The sequence below is a fragment of the Rhodamnia argentea genome, chromosome 8 (assembly GCF_020921035.1).
Source record: "Rhodamnia argentea isolate NSW1041297 chromosome 8, ASM2092103v1, whole genome shotgun sequence".
Classification (NCBI taxonomy): Eukaryota; Viridiplantae; Streptophyta; class Magnoliopsida; order Myrtales; family Myrtaceae; genus Rhodamnia; species Rhodamnia argentea.
In genome coordinates, this window is record NC_063157.1 from 18,731,724 (window position 1) to 18,748,753 (window position 17,030).

Below are 17,030 nucleotides of genomic sequence, written 5' to 3' on the forward strand. Positions count from 1 at the left end.
TCATATATGGTTTTTTGTAATTGTATATTGCCCGATAAGCCACTACGGCCTGAACGACTCTCACAATTTGCCAATATTCTTCTTCCTTTTTGTCATGATTTTCTCCTTCAGGAGAATCATCCATAATTGGTTAAAGTAAGAAAATATAGAGTTACGATAAGAAAATAGATGAATAATCTAAATCATCCATAAATAAAAATCATCTATCATTTATATGCAAGCTCCATCGAATCAAAAGAATATCAAATGAAAACAAGTCTCACATTATAACATAAATAGGAATAGAGTTCATACATAATGGAAATAGAATGCAAATCATACCAACTGGAAATAGGTCTCACATTACAACAATATATCATATGAAAGAGTTCAAACAAGTAGCTAACATCCTAGTGACGACTATTGTGCTCTTCCAACTTAAACTTGGGCCACTAGACTTTTTCTTCATCTCCATCGAGGTTCTTGAAGATCTGGCGGTTGTCTTTCTTTTCAACAAAGTGTGAGAGTGTAAAAATGTATAACTTTCGATCTTGTTAATCTCGGGTATGGCTTTCAATGTTTGCATAATTTTCTTGTAAAGATCAAACTCCCTTGCAATGGATAATACACTGCTCCTACTTTCAATAGTTGAACAAAGTCCGTCAATTTGTAATGCTAACTTAGCGAGTCTAGGTAATTTTTTTCCTTTCTTTCCTCTAGCTTGCATCTACGCTGCTCTTTTATAACTCTTACTTAGACTTGGTTGAACAATATCTTTACCTATATTACTCTATAAATTATCATTAGTGGATGTTGCACCATCACCCATGTCAACTTATGGGGCCTCAATATCCTCATTATTAATTAAACCTTGTGCAGGATTCCATGTGACACTTCCAATAGCAATTGTAACCCCGAACATTCTATCTAATAAAACTTCAAGATCTAGATGTATGCCTTTCGTTCAAAAAGCCTTAAACTTATGATCCTCCTGTTATAATGGAACATTTTTGTGAGTTGTATTATAAAAGATGAACTTGGAAAAAAGTGACAAAATAAGAAATGAACCCCTTAATTTTCCTCTCCCACCATTCATCACTTGCAACGATGGCCTTCTTCCTTGCATCCCATCCCAGCCCTGTTTCATTTAGAAGTAATTTCCCTCATCTTTTCTATTCTTCCTTAAGATTATCCCACTTACACTTCATTTGATTTTTATCATACTTTTTGCCCCTCAGCTCCTCAAACTTGTTAATTATGATTGTCTATCCATCCTTTTTGTTGCTTGCAGGAGGATTATCTATTTCAATTCGTTCAATGCACAACTTACAAAAAGTTTCTACATCTTCTAGGCCCCAATATGCCTTTTCCTTTGATGAACTTGCCATCTTCCAGTGAAAAGAAGATAAACATTTTAATTGAAATTAGAGCATAATCAACATATCTAGTAGGGAACACAAGATTCAATGCTTCAAGTCCTTAGGCAATCACTTATGTTTGCATAGGTATCTAATTGGAATGAGAACATAATCAACATTTCAATAGTGTGCTTTGAAAAATGAGCACAAAAACCAACGCTCAAATGCATCGATTTAAATGTGCATTAGACATGGATATTCAAGAAAGTGGACTCTGTGAAATAGATGGGGAAAAAAAAATAAACACAGACCTCTCCGGCGAAACGAGGAACGAGCTCTGACTAAGAAGAGAGTGGGACAACAACAAGTGTAAGGGAGTTCCTTGGACCGGATCGCATGTTCAGCCAAAGATTATGAGTTAATGACAATAAACATGTCCATAATCATTTTCCTTGATAAAAAACACTCGGAACCATTACCTTAATAAACAAAGTGCATCTACAACATCCTTCTTGTGCTCATCAATTTTTCCGCAAGTTCAACATATATAGATAAGGGCAATTTCAAAGAATCAACAAAGAGAAACACACGAGCATACTTCATTTTCTTTCAACTCGAACCCAAACAAAAGGAATTGAAAAATGAAAGCCGGGAATACAAAAAAAAAAAGATATAATGAAAAAAATACGTGCTTTGTAATCAAATACAACATTCGTGCACGAAGCAAAAAGACATTGTTCTACTTCTTTTAGGGATAATATCAAAACTTAGGAATGAACTAACCCATCCAAAACCAGCTTCAAGTAATGGACTAGTGAAGATATATGACTAGAAACCCGATAATAGGAAAGAGTGCATATAAGAGTCCAAACACATTCACCCATCGAAATAGATTGGTAAAAAATAGAAGCGTAAAAGCCACCAAAAATCCTAAACTATGCACATTGTGACACATTTACTCCAAACTTTTTTTTGTGGTACCAAAAACCCTAGACTTATACCTATGTGACATATTTATCCCAAACCCGTACCAATATGACACATTTACCTTAATTTTTTTCTTGTGCCACCAAAAACCCTAAACTTTTATCTATGTAACACATTTATCTAGAAATTTAGGATAACTTTGTGACACGCCTAAAATTTTAGTTTTTTTATGTCACAAAAAAATAATTTGGGGTAAATGTGTCATAGTGGGCATAATTTGGAGTTTTTGGTGTTACCAAAAAAAGTTTGGAGTAAACATGTCACAATGAACATAGTTTGAGATTTTTGGTGTCACAAAAAAAGTTTGAAGTAAATGTGTCACAAGAAGAATAGTTTAGGGTTTTCAGTGGGTTTTTTCCCAAAATAGAACAAAGAACTACTATTAGAAAGAATAGAAAGAAAGATGGCGATTGTTGATTCGCAAAACCTAATCATCTATATCTATTTCATAGATTTAAAGGCATACAATTAATAGACATCACAAGTGACACCTCCCCTATTCTTCTTGCACTATCCAACTACAAATAGATTGGTTTGGATTTTGAGAGGGTTAAATACTCGGTAGGTTATCTCAATTCGTAAATAGTTTGATTGAGTTCTTCATAGTACACATCCATGTTAAGGCTGGTGCACAAATCCGTCTGAAGCCTCCAATAAAACTCGTATTGTAACACGCTAGCCGTATGGGCATCCGAGAAGGGGAAAAAGACTTTGAATAATGCCAAAATTAATTAATGAACACTTCATATTTTGATCTCAATAGAAGAAAAAAGGCGTTTCCTTCAATTTCCAACCTAATTTTCTGATATAAGGTTAGTGTAAACTCTATTGTCTTCCTAAAGATCTGCATTGTGATTGCGGACAGAGCAAAGAAAACATGAGCACACGAGATTCAAGCTCGAGAAGTGAGCATGCAAGAGGCGAGCTTTGGGATTCCAGAGACCCAAATGGCCATAAACCCACAATTCAACCCAATAAAGTTGGACGCTTTATTTTTTTTCTCCAAAGCAAAAGCTTTGTTCGAACCATTCCCTAAAATCACAAAAAATCAATTTTCTCCATTATTTAGTGCAATTACATATTTCAAAGGTGTTTACCACAGAACACAATCATGCCACGGAACTAGATAGTTTCACATGTCACGTAAAGGGTTAATGAGAGCACTCATAGATGGAGACCAATTTTATCTACACACAGCTAAAAAATCAGCCAACTCCAGGCAAAGACGGGACTAATAAAGACCTTAAAGGGAAGCATTTCACCGATTGTGACGGGAAATTGAAGAAATCTACATCGAATGCTGGAAGAAAGCAATGGAGACATGAAAGAAGACGAACTCACCGTGCGATTACCTCAAAGTGATGTCGTGAGGGCCAACGCAATGGATCGGGAGAAGGAATGGATGGAGACCGACGTTTACTGAGCCACCATCATCGAAGGTGGTGACACGATAGGAAAGAAATGGGAATCCGGATCTAGGGTTTCTATTGCTTCGTCTCTGCGATGGGTTCTCTGGAAAGAGATTGTGAAATGATCCAAAGCTTCGTGGTTTTTTTTTTTCCTATCTAAGGGTTAAAATTGGAATTATAACAAATATGTGAGGACATTAAAGGAAAAATTAAAAAAAAAAACACACCGTTTATTCTCGACAGCATGTCGAGAATGGTAGAAAGCCAAGGTAGTCTTGAGGCCGCCTTGGGCTTTCTACCTTTTGTAAGCTAATTTTCACTCAAGGATGTTTTGAAAAACATTTCCCAAATACCTAGACTTTGGCCGAAGGAGCTTTAGATACCCAAAGCCCTTTAGGAAAGCCCTTCCCAAACACACCCATAAAGGATCTCGATGCAGAAGTGAAGCTCGCACCAGCTCAAACTCATCGTTAAGTGCCATAAAAAATTACATAACACGCTTATTGTTGCGATATTCAACAAATTTATTAGCATCATTATTTGAACCGCATTTCGGTTCGAGATAAAGCCACCGGTCTCATATAGCATGCATGGATGATAAAAAATCATTAACAGATCGACATATCCCCCGATACATACAATGTAAATTTCCTACCAGTTGATATTGATGAGTAATGTCTAATGTGGAATAACGACCAGGAAGAAGATCCCAAGCTTCCTCGGTTGTATTTAGGCGACCAAACTGAAGTATGATAGATGAAATTGAAGTATTTCGAGTCCATGTGAGTATCTGATGATTCTAGCGGTTCCACTCCTCCGCACGTTAAGCAAATTTATCATCAACTTCACCAACAGTCTAGGCAGGCTTGTGAATATCTCCAGTGACATAACGCCAAAGCCTACTTTCTCTTGGAACACTCGATATTTCTTGAGCCCATAAAATATAGTTAGATCCATTCAAGATTGCTTGAATAGGTACCGACACTTCTACTTTATCCATGGCAAGTAAATAGCATAAATCCAGTAGACTTCTATATCTATTTCAATGCAAACTAACACTTCCAGAGCTGATATGAAGAAAATAATGCCAAAAATAGGTTCAAGGCATCGAAATACCTCAAGATTCGGTTTGAAATCAAGAAGAACCGGTCCAACAAGCGTTGAACCGATCGAAACAGTGAGCAAACCGGTGTGGTCAATGCCCGGTCAACGAAAGTCAATACGAGTCAACGGAAGTACACGTGGCAAGAGTGGGACACATAGCGAACATATGGATGACACGTGGCGTAGGACTCCGATCGATCACATGAGATACACAAGCAAGTCAATCTCACTCGTAGAGAGCTTCATTGACGCATGAGGGCACGTGACGGCTCTTCCAGCAATGACGTTTAGTTGGTCGAACTTGCCGTCGAATGGTGAACCCATTGATGGTGGTGGCTATGGATAAAAATCAACAGATGACTTCGAAACATGGACTTACAAAGAACGGTGTCAGTGGTCCTATAATGTGGTGGAGCATGGTAGCGTGTGCGGGATTACCGTGTCTGTTGATGACGAAATTTCATGAGTTCACTCATCTAAGAGCAATGATCTTGATGGTGGTATTTGTTTTTCGAAATAAACAACGAAAATTAAAGAGCAGCAAAGGGACAGCGGTTCGATCTCACAGCTAAAGTCTCACAACGAACAAAGGACATTGGTAGGGCTTGTGGAGAGAGCCGGAGCGTCAATGCACGGGGGGGCTAGTCTCGGTGAGTACCGATGCTCGTCAATGGTGAGCAAGGAAGTACAAGCCACGGGCGTAATTCAAGCATTAACCGGAGGTGGTCGTCAGGAATCGGTGGCTATTGTTGGGGTTCGCTGCAACTTGAGAGATCGACCGCACGTAAGTAGTAGCTGCTATGATAACGTCACTACTGCTGTGATAATAATGTCGTCATATTGCCGCTTCCTCGGACAACAAGTGGCTCGATATCATATTACGAATGGAGCAGAAAGTAATTTTCCGTATATTTTTCTATATCAAAACTGATGATAAAGAGCCTAAGTATAGTTTGTCCTAGAGTGCTATCTAAGATAACTAACTATTACAAAATGAATCGCAATTAATTAGAATCAATCAAGGAAGATTATGATCATATCAATATCTTTGACAACCTTTCTACACAATCGCAAGATCTATACTCACTAACATCACTAATTACTAGAGCAGCCCCATAAGCAAGAACGAGCCCCTCCCTCTTCGATAGTCACGATCCACTCAAAATCTTAGTGGCGGCTTATCTTTCGTACAAGATGCAAACAACAAAAGCACAAACTTTATTACATCAAAAGCGGCATTGAAAGAGCGTGTCAACGCAACAAACAAGTGGAGTCGAAATCGAAGAGAAAGAGTGACAAAACTCTGAGAAGCTAGCCCAAATAACAATTGACCGTCACCTGATCGATTCTCATATGATCAAACCTAGTTATAACAACCATTTCAAATTCAACTAGCGACATAGGGCTTAGGTGGTTCGGGTGGGTGGGTTCACCCTTGGAACCAGGAACCGCCTGGAACTGCCCAGCCACATTCTTTGCTCAACCCAACCTCCTCCATAATTTAGAGAGGAGTTGGTTTGACAAGAAGTGAGGCATGATTACAAAAAGTGCAGGCAAAGATCTTTAGGAAAAATGCCGTCTGTGTGAATCGAATCCATGACCACATGGTCAAAAGCCATGCGCTCTACTGACTGAGCAAAGATGACCACATGATTAAAAGCCATGCGCTCTACTGGCTGAGCTAAGACCACTTTGACAATAAAGTTCTCATTCATTATAGTTTCTATTTCAATCTATGCCTTTCAAATATTGAAAAAATCACAAGAAGAAAAGAAATATGTTGGTCGGTGACATGTGTTATTTTAGGGGAATTTTATATGTAATCAATGACATTGTAATATTGAAATGGAATAATAAAAATTTCCAAAAAAAAAAAAAGCGGGTAGAAAGAATTAAAGAAAACGCAACAGTGTCCCATAATTTATAATGCCCAATACTCACCTTATAGTTTAAAAAAGATAATGAAACTCATGATATTGGATCCGAAAGAGAGTAATTGGATTTGCCACATTAAAAATCCTTATAATTTATACTTTTCGTTTCCTTTTTCATAAAACTCATGGCATTGAATTGGTCAAGTATAACTCCCTAGTTGGAAGTAAAATGCATCAAGAATGTGAGAAAAGTATTCATCCCAAAGAGAATGATCTACCTTTTGCAAATTATAAGTCCGGGTGACAAAGAAGGCTTTCTCACGAATTGGCAATGTTAGGAGAACAATTATGCATTTTCCATAAGGCTACGAAGTAAATGCATTCTAGCGTGCACAATTTTCCTTTCAGTTTATTCTGACTAAAAAATAATTAAAATGCTCAACCGAAACGAAGTTCGGAATGAAATGAAATGTTGTAGATGGATGAAAACATTTACTAAAGTAATTTCATGGAGTATCATGACCAAAATTTATATGAGGGATTAAGTCACTAGATATTGAATAATTTCATTATTATGCAAATGAAAGGTCAATAAAGTGGCTGTAGTTTAGTGGTGAGAATTCCACGTTGTGGCCGTGGAGACCTGGGCTCGAATCCCAGCAGCCACATCTTTTCCCTTTTCTCAATTTTCCTATTTCTTCCATTAGTTTTTGCGCGCAGCTCCAACAGGCCGAGGTAGAAGAATTTATAAAAAATAAATCATGAAAGTACTTTTTACATGATTATGAATAAATCTGTCTTTTTTTAAAATCAGATTTTTTTTTCAAATAATTTTACTATGCCCTTTAATATTTTTTCCATTTTATCATGTTCTTTAAATATGTACGGGATGAGTAACGTGCTGTACATTCATCGCACTTCGTATATTTAAATTGTTAATATTGGATTGATTTCTTTTGATTATTTTTACTAGTTGACATTTAATTTAACTATATAGTTTACGAGAGAAAAGTATTATGGAATAATCGAATAGAAACTACAACTAACGGTTAGGCATCACAAACGTCATTTGATGCGACCGTTGTGTCATGTGCATTCTCATGGTGTAAAATTCATTGCACGAAATGACATAGCCTTTGCGAGCTCCGTCATTTTCAAGGTTGGGCCAAGTCACCACACTTCGGGAAATTCGCATGCACTTCACATACATTAATTTCGTTGTTACGATAATAGTATAAATGGTCCTTGAACTTTGGTTTGATATGAAATGTCGTCTTTGAATTTTCAATTTGTACAATATTATCTATAGACTTTGGCTCAATATGCATTGTCGTTCCTAGACTTTTAATTTGTTCAATATGGTCATTGAACTATTGATAAATGTTCAATGTAGTCCTTAAATTATATGAAAATGTTTAAAAGTTTGGTAGCCACACGACTTTGTATGCTGGACCAAAATTCACGAATCACATTAAAATAAATTAACAATTTAGAGACGATATTGCACATTAAATAAAAATTCACAAACCTTATGTGTCGTTTTCCCTTCTCTCTGCGTGCTGTTCCCGCCAAGAGAAAAACTCTACGTCTATCATGTCTAACCATTATGGGTGGCGCAAGTTCAAAACCCAAACACGATGAATGTAGGACGCAACGCAAGAGAGAATGCCAAAGATGCACAATGGAATTCCGTTGCTTTTTTGACAAGCCTTCTAAGCTTGCATTAACTCATCGTCTCCAATTTTAGAAAACTTCCCACGTATTATCGTGAAGATCCAACATTCACCATGAGATTTTTTTAAATCTAAGACTGCACAGAGGTCGTCACTCGCGCTCGCTCATGACCAATTGGTCCGAGACATGTGAGCTCCGATGACCATAGCCCCTCCTAGATGTAAGAGATCTAAACCTCTTCACCAAAGGGGGTTATGCACCTGCTATTACAGCTAGCGAGTCCGAGACTTTGCACTCAAGAATATCGGTCCATTCCATTGGGTCACTATTATTGGCAATTCAAGCTTGCATTTACGAAAGCAATCTGGAAGTACCGATTTATACGTGCATTTGTTTCGCAGAATTGAATGATTTGTAAAGCATTTTTCTAAAACGATCGCTTGAAATAAATTTATACTGATAATATTTTTATTATCGATAATAAATGATGGCTAAACATTTATGTGGATAATAAAAATATATTTCGTTTAGTGTTAATTCGTGCCTAAGCATTTTCCTAAAATTCAATTTGGATGTCTTCATAACTCATAAGTGGGCTTTTTTTAAGAAGTGAAGACTGTGATGACTCGGCCTTGGGCCGGCCCATGGCCTTGAACAAATATATAAAATGTCGTTCGGACGGATCCGGATCTAACCTCTCTCTCCCGATCGCAACGCAGGGCAACGACGAGAAAGTTCGTCTTCGTCAACCTCCGACGGAGATCTGACCCCTCTCTTCCGTCGGCGATTCCTCATCTGATCGAGACTACCAAGGTAACTCTCTCTCTCTCTCTCTCTCGCTCTCTAGAAAGAGATCGCTCCATGGTTAATTCTTCGTTTGAGGTCTCATTCTCTGTGGCTACGTCCTGTTTCTCGAAGTACTGGAGGATTGTCGCCTGAATATGACACCGTGACGGGAACATATTACAATGCATGGATAGTGTATGCTGGAAAGGATAAGATGGAAATAGCACCTCTCTAGATACTTTGCGGTATTAGGGATCAGAATTCTGGAGTGTGAATCTGTGGTGTCTTACGATTCTTCTGCATTTGATGTCGTTCGAATGCAACGATGTGGCCTGAGCATGCTTGTGCTGGCGAGGGCGCGCCCGATGGCGGAAGGCCGGTTAGCGGAGTCAATTCATCTAAGTTAGAAGTCAGCTTGGCAACGCAGGTTTTGGATTGTGAACTGTCTTAAGGAGTCAGGACAGTCACTGGGGGTAAGGATTTGTGCGTGTTGATGCATTTTGTAGAGCAGCTGTTGTATCATGTGATGGTAAAATGCGCACGTTGATTTGCATTAGCAATTTCAATGCATTAGACTTGGCAGGAGCTGGATATCTCCTTTAATTTGAGAAGTAGCCCGGTTGGCTACTTCATCAGCATTCCTCATTGTTACGAGAAATTTAGCACACAAGAAATCTAATAAGCTCTTAAAGTCTTTGTGTAAAGGATTCACTCTTGCAGTTGTTGTACTATCTTTGACTGAGGATGCATATATAAACTACTGTTGAGTTTGTTTTAACTACAGTTCTTCTCCCAGCCTTTTTCTTTATCCGTCAGAATAGTCTTTCTTACTACGAGTGCTTTTGCAACGCCGACACAATCTCCCATTACTGATAAGATGCCGCCTGCAATCCATTGTTCCTGTCAATTGGAGCTATCCCTGCTTTTATTGTGTTGACATCAAATTCCAATTATATTTTCCTCCTGAAGAAGATGATTGATTATTGGAGTTCTTTGGGACAATTTTAGCTTTTTCACATATCCCTGTCCATTCATTATGGGCCAGTATCTAAGAACCTTAAGAAGTATTTATGCCAACTCTGGACCAAGTATAAGATAGATGTGGGACGCAGCTCCATTGGTAATGGTTTCAACCTTATTTCCCTTTCTAAGGCTGTTCAATTTCTACTATTTAGTACAGCTTCAACGGCTGTTGATAAGAAAACTTTAGGTGCTTTACTGAGGGTTTACAGGATAAGGAGTATCTCCATAATTCCACGCATCATGTTTGTCAGGTCCATCGGCCAGTGGTTAGTATGCATACATATAGGCAAAGAAATACTCGGGTTTAACTTTCCTTAATTGAGAACATGTTCATATATTACCTTTTCAACAATAGAACCTTGAAATTGGGAGAGCTACACACCCCCAACCAGCCTTACTGATTCACTGACAACTACCACAATCAATCATCAACAAGGATCATTGGCACTCAACTAACCACTTGAATCTAGCATACTAATGCCAGCTAACATGAAACAACAAGGGTTGAATCTCCCACTAGAAGTAGAGTGCAGAATTCTCTATGACCAACAAAATGAAATTTCCTACTAGAATTATTAATGACTTCACATCTTGTCTTGACAGAAAACTTTACCCATTGAACAACTCTCTCTACTCGTGTACAGACCTCTTCTTGGACTTGATTTTGAGATTTCCACAAGAAGTAAAGAGCAGAACTTCAAGCTAATTCCAATAGTTTCTTGAAGAAATTCCTTGGGTGTAGCTCCTGGATTACCCAAGAAGACTCAAAACTCCAATTACCAATTGTTCTTTAGAAGCCACAACAACGAGATAGTTCCATTCCAAGCTTGTTCAGAAAAGTCAGAAGGAAAGAACAGATGTCTTGACTCAGCCTCCTCTTTTCATTCGAATCTGTTAATAATTGATTAAGGAAAATTTGCATTCCTTGAACCTCTTCCGAGTGATATGTACATGATGACATGTTGACCTCTGAAAAGAAACTTGACAATCTCAATGTTCCCCCTTTTCAAAGAAATTCCATCTCTATATAACACAAAATTTGGTCTATGTGTCACAAGTATATCTGCATGTACAACATGAAGATCTCTGTGTGTCATGATGGTGACACGAGTTTTCTGATTTGTTGGGAAAATATTAGTTGTCACTATTTGTGCTATCCTCTACTGTTTTGCATACTAATCTTTACTTTTTTCATCTTGTGAATTTTCTTAACATGACCGAATTGACTATTAAGTCTATGAAAACTTTTAAGTGATACCGAAGCTTAGTCACAACATACTGGAATTTTTAATTAATGAGCATAAGGTACTAGGAAACAAACTATTATTAGCAACATAGTTCTGTATCTTTGACATTGACTCAACAACTTGAGGATCGATTTATCCAATATGTAGAAAACAGCTGAAATCTCTCCATCTAGGAATTGATTTTTGGACTGTGAATCGGAAGTTCAATTGTAATTAAGGCACCAAATTGTCTTGCAGCTGTTATATTTGCAAACATTCACATTGATTTTGTTTACTATAAATTTCTGTAATGAGTAAATTGGTAGTGGATGGTCCTGTTTATGTTGATGAGTGCTTGGACGAATTAAGAAAAGAGTATTATGTTGTGCTTTGGTTATTAGGAAAGAAAGGTATCTCAACTTAATTTTTTTATCCTTATGATGGAGAAGATAATTAGCCTGCATCAGTTTACGCGCTTCTAGATGCTATGGGAAGGATTATAGGTTGAGCGCTGGACAGTTTGTTCTCTTAGCATCACATAGTTTCAGAAATTAGGAGTTATTCGATCTTTCTTGGCCCAAATAGTCAATTCATGTCCAGGTTTTCGTGATGTGATTCATGTTGAGTAGTCTAGTAGGTTTAAATGGATGCCAAGTCGTATTTTTGCACTTGTAGTGTGTAATGCAGATTACTTGCTACAGTCAGCTATTGGCTTCTATGGATTTAGCGCTCATAATCCTTTTCACAGTAGTGTAACTTTTTTATTTCCCCCCAATATTTTAATAATATTAATTAAATTTAAGGAATTGTGAGTATATGTAGATCTACATGTTAATATATGACCATTTTCAAAGGTATTAAATATTACACATTAAAGAAAAGTCAGTGTGAACTTTTAAGAGGATAACAAAAGCAAACATCGCCCCAAACGGACACTGACCTCAGATATCTCAGAGAGTTTAATCATAGGTTGAGTAAAAGCGATTCAAGTGGTTCCTTGAAAATTGTAATCTTGGTGGGATAGAGGACTAATGTTCTTGGTTCTCCTTTGTTCCCCTCCCTATTATGTTGTGTTGTAGTTGAGTACCAAGATGGAATAGTGTGTTTTGGACGAATATAGTTTTTTAATTCTCGTTAAGATGTCCCTTGTTTTGGCCTGTGGTAGTAACTTTTTCCATGTGGAACTAATGTGTTATTCGACATGACTATTGCAGATGATTGATGATCAGGACCTCGGCTTTTTTGCCAACTTTCTTGGTATTTTCATCTTTCTCCTGGTAATAGGGTACCATTTTGTGATGGCTGACCCAAAATATGAAGGCAACTGAAACATTTCTAGACTTTCATAGTTTATCCCGAGTACTCTTTTTCAGTTGCTTAATAGGATATGATTGGACAGGTTTGTTGTCACAGTACTGGCATAGAGTGAAGAACGTTTCTTATAATGATTGGTTGCTTGTTCTATCGTCTTCGATGGTTGATACCATTTTTGAAAAGCTTTTCCATATTCGTGGCCTAGTGCGAAATGTGTGATGATATGCATCAAGCAAAGAAAAGCAGAGTCTAGAGATGAGTGCGCGTCTCTTGGAAGGGTCGGCACTTTGAGGAGGGTTTGCTTTGAAGCGTGAACCCTTCAGATGCCAAAGGCATCCATGTGGCATCAAAACATAAGAAAGGTGAGAATTGAGGGTGCTGGACGGGGTGCGATGTGATCCAAACATCTTTCCCCCTTGTAAAGTACTGGCCAATCTAGATAGGTACTAGAGGAAGCAATTATGGAAAACGGCACTCAATCCCTTGGTTGTTAGAAGGCTCTTTGTGCTTCGTGTGTGCCACTTGCTTGTTCCGTGTGATATTTCGAGTATAACTTGCCAAAACTTTCGACACCACTAAGAATCCAGTGAGCGAGCAGTCTCGTGCGAGATTCTGGCATAACTTGCCAAAACTTCTCCACCATTAAGATTCTAGTGAGTGAACTGATGGGGTCATTGTTCGATGAGGTGAATGTCGTGTATGTGAAGGGTAAAAACGGCTTTCGAATCACATACTTCTCGCCGCAATCAGTTCATTGTTAATGTGTTGATGCAACATGAACCGTACTTGAAAATCTTGCGAGGCAATCTCTACACACGATTGGATGCACATGAGACCGGCAGCGCTTTGATCACACAGCTTTCTCGTCTTATTTAGCAGATAGGCGTGTTCTTTTGGGGAATCGGGTTCTGGAGAACCCAATCTGTGTTTTATGCACCATGTCGGTTCTATTTCGCTGTAAAGTTGGTGTTTGGGGAAGTACACCTAAGATGGGGACAGCTTTTAGGAATCAAAATGTGATTGTCGAGGGTTGGGTCTGATGTTCATTCATGCTATATATGCCACATAGAATTTCCCGAATTGAATTACAAGTTCAGGCACAATTTCTGGGTCCAGTTGTTTCGAAAATCACGAACTATTTACAACGATTCGACGATAACTTCATTAGTTTCTCAATTTCCTCAATTGGGAAAGAGATGACCGAAGTCGATCCTTAAAAAATCCGATTGTAATTTAATTAAGCTAGCCTTTGAATATTACCAGTCTGGGATGTGGTAGTTCTTTCTCCACAAAGAACTTTAGGACGGTCAGAACCATAGAGGAGAGACACTGAGTTTGGTAGCCATGAAAGGCCTAAGCTAATTAAAAATGCTTAGTTTGAAAGATATGCTAATGTGAATCTAAAAAAGGCGGATGGGAATTTCATAAGAATTGCATAAGAACTGAACTAATTCACAGATCACGAAATTTCAACCCCCCTCCCAAAACCCTAGCCGCCCAAAGCCTTGCTCTCTTTGTTTTCTCCTTTCTTCTACTCTTTGAAGGAAAGGGTTTGAGCTAGATCTCTCACTCTTATCCCCTCTTCATTAACTGATTCAGTTCTTTGTTTTTCTTTTTTTGCTTTCCTCTCATTGGTGGAGCCGTTTTTCTTCCGATCTAATCTAAATCTGAAAGCTTCCTTCTTCCGTTTTGAGGAGTTTTCTTAGCGTATTTTTCGGGCTTTCGCTTTTTTGGGATTTCGTTGCCGAATCAAAGCAAACACCTTCGAAAGGCAAAGTCATGACGATATCGGTGTGCGCTCATTATTGAAGATGAATTCGGTGATCGATAACCAATGTTGGTTTGAAGAAGTTATCGATTTGCTTTTTGAGTTTTTGACGCTATCTTTATCTTGATGATTTATCTTGTTATTTAGAATTTATTTTAAAATTATAGCAGTTAAACTGCAATGTTTCACTCTGTTTTTTTTAGAAGATATAAATGAAATGTAACTTTGACAAAAAAAAAAATAAATGATGAAATTTCATCTACTCAATTTATAATGTAATATCGAAAAATGTATAATGTAACATAAAAATATTTTGCAGCAAAGGATAAGGAGGAGGAGGAGGAGGAGCAGCAGCAGCAGCTCGATCAATCAAAAGAAAATAATAAAATCTCAAAAGGGTAAAATCGCACGCTCCCACAACCACCTTTCGCAGTCTCTAGTGGGGAAAACGAGAGCCGTTGATGAGGAAACAGACGACGCGGAAGCCGGAGAGGAGCGAGGAGAAGGCGAGGAAGAGGAAGGCCGCAAATCCAAGGGCGATGGCGATGTCCGATTGGATGCAGAAGGCGCTCGACACCGTACACGTGTCCGATCCCTTCAGCGTCCTCGCCAGTGCCGTCCCAGCCGATACCGCCGACATCAGTATGTACGCGAACACCTGCAAAAATGCATGAAGAAAGAACAAAAAAAACAAGAACCATGATTTTGGATAATCATTTCTTTTTATTTATTTATTTCCAGCTTATTGCATTTTTCGGATCCAAAATTGACAAGAAAATCGAAAAAATTTTGAAATTTCGTAAATAGGGAGGGAGAGGGAAATTTAAGATATGGTCGGACCGCTTAAACGGACTAATTAACTTAGATGACCGCTTATTAAATAGATTCAATAAATTAAAATTTACTATCTCTGAAGTTATCCATTTACATGGGTATGCAAAGTTTTGAGTTAACTAGTACTAAATAAAATTCCTTCAATTTGCTAAACCTTAAAAATTTAAAAAAAAAAAATCAAGTCATGTTCCTAATGTGTCGAATAGAAAACCTACGAATCTATAGTCATATATGTCCAACCAAGTTCCTTTGTCATCTAGATAATATCTGTCCGACCCCATCTCATTTGTCTAACAATTGGCCCGAATAACAAAATTCGTCGCAACAACTTAGCTTTCAGACAATCCTATACGTAAAAGCAAAGACTATCGTTGGGTTCATTGAGACGTGAAGTATATAGCCTCTTCATTTCTTATCAAGTGTCGACACGTGAAAGGGTTTGATTATATGAAATAATAAACTCGAAACATTCGTGTCGCTCACTCAGTGGGACTTGATAATATCCATAAAAATGATCTATTCGATAATAATCTTAGTTTATCAACATTTTTTTCCGACTAATTTCACTTCTATCGTGAGAACTTGACGAAGAATAGTTGATTGCGAGTCGTCAATATTATTATTTCGCGAAAAATAAATGATATGAAATATATTTTCTCGAAAGTGGTACTTTTGTATCGTCTTTAAGAAATATATTCGTCCTTACTAGAAATGTTTAGATATAAATTATTATCGATAAAAAAATGCTCTCATTTTAAAAAATAAAAATAAAAATAATAATAAATGATGTATTTATTTCCGTAAAATATCAGAAAGAAGGCAGCCTAACCTGGTCGTGGCTAAAATCGAACCAGAGTTGGAAGGCTTCCGGGAACAATGTGGCGTTCTTCAGTATCTCCCACACCGAAGCTCCCGACTCCGACAGCGAGTACAGCGCCACCATCGCGTTCGCCGCGAACACGTATCTGCCAAAGCAAGAAAAAACCCCCCCAAATTCCCGAATTTCAGCAGATTCATGGTGAGATGGGGTTCGATTTCGCTGTGCTCGATCATCGATCGAGCTCGAGCGGATGCGAAAATGGCGAGCGCTTGAGGACTTTTTGCTTTCAAAAACCCCCTTCCCCTTCTATTTTTCTAGAAAATTCCACGGACAAAAAGCTGCTTTCTTTCCGTTCCGGAAAAAAGGTAAAGGGAGGCGAGAGAAAAAGCGAGCGGGGAAAGGAGGGGGGGGGAAGAGTACCTGAGAGCCTCGAAGTCGTACCAGTGCGGGGAGGAAGGGCCGCGGGAGTTGGTGACGGTGAAGATGGAGGAGGCGAGGGCGAAGCAGAAGGCGGCGAGCCGCAGCAGCAGGATCAGCCAGTTGAACCGACGGAGCTTCTGCACGGACACCGTGGACTGGTACTGCCGGTGGTGGTGGTGGTGCGGAGGCGGCGTGGCGTCGCCGTTGCGAGGGGAGTGGTGGTGCGGAGATCGCATGTCGATGCTGATGCGGATGATGTTGAGTCATGAGAGGGAGGGAGGGAGAGTGGGTTAATAAGTTATGGGGATGATGAGATAGAAAAGGGAGTTGCAGTCACGAGACATGGCGAGACTTCCATGAGATGAGAGAGAGGAGAGAGAAGAGAGAGAAGGTTCTGGGAATGGGGAAAAAGGTAAGGCAGGGAGAGAGGTCAGAGGATGTAGAGAGAGACGTT

The 17,030-nt window shown here is 38.6% G+C and overlaps 2 protein-coding genes, 1 non-coding gene and 1 pseudogene across 3 annotated transcripts; 2 read left to right on the top strand and 2 right to left on the bottom strand.

Moving 5' to 3' along the window:
* Positions 1–247: 247 nt before the first annotated feature.
* Positions 248–1,390, bottom strand: LOC125316385 (annotated as a pseudogene).
* A 5,917-nt stretch (positions 1,391–7,307) lies between these two features.
* TRNAH-GUG lies at positions 7,308–7,379 on the top strand. The gene has a single exon. It is a non-coding gene; the product is annotated as a tRNA-His (tRNA).
* Positions 7,380–9,078: 1,699 nt separating this feature from the next.
* LOC115726156 (dolichyl-diphosphooligosaccharide--protein glycosyltransferase subunit 4A) lies at positions 9,079–12,884 on the top strand. The gene is made up of 2 exons (XM_030655913.2): positions 9,079–9,198; positions 12,635–12,884. Exon 2 carries the CDS (start codon positions 12,635–12,637, stop codon positions 12,746–12,748), a length of 114 nt encoding a protein of 37 aa, XP_030511773.1. The 5' UTR covers positions 9,079–9,198; the 3' UTR covers positions 12,749–12,884.
* A 1,849-nt stretch (positions 12,885–14,733) lies between these two features.
* Positions 14,734–16,834, bottom strand: LOC125316223 (CASP-like protein 4C2). The gene is made up of 3 exons (XM_048283921.1): positions 16,577–16,834; positions 16,166–16,301; positions 14,734–15,160 (listed from the first exon to the last, which is right to left on the bottom strand). The coding sequence occupies exons 1-3, from the start codon at positions 16,810–16,812 to the stop codon at positions 14,939–14,941; spliced, it is 594 nt and encodes a 197-aa protein (XP_048139878.1). The 5' UTR covers positions 16,813–16,834; the 3' UTR covers positions 14,734–14,938.
* Between the last annotated feature and the right edge of the window lie 196 nt (positions 16,835–17,030).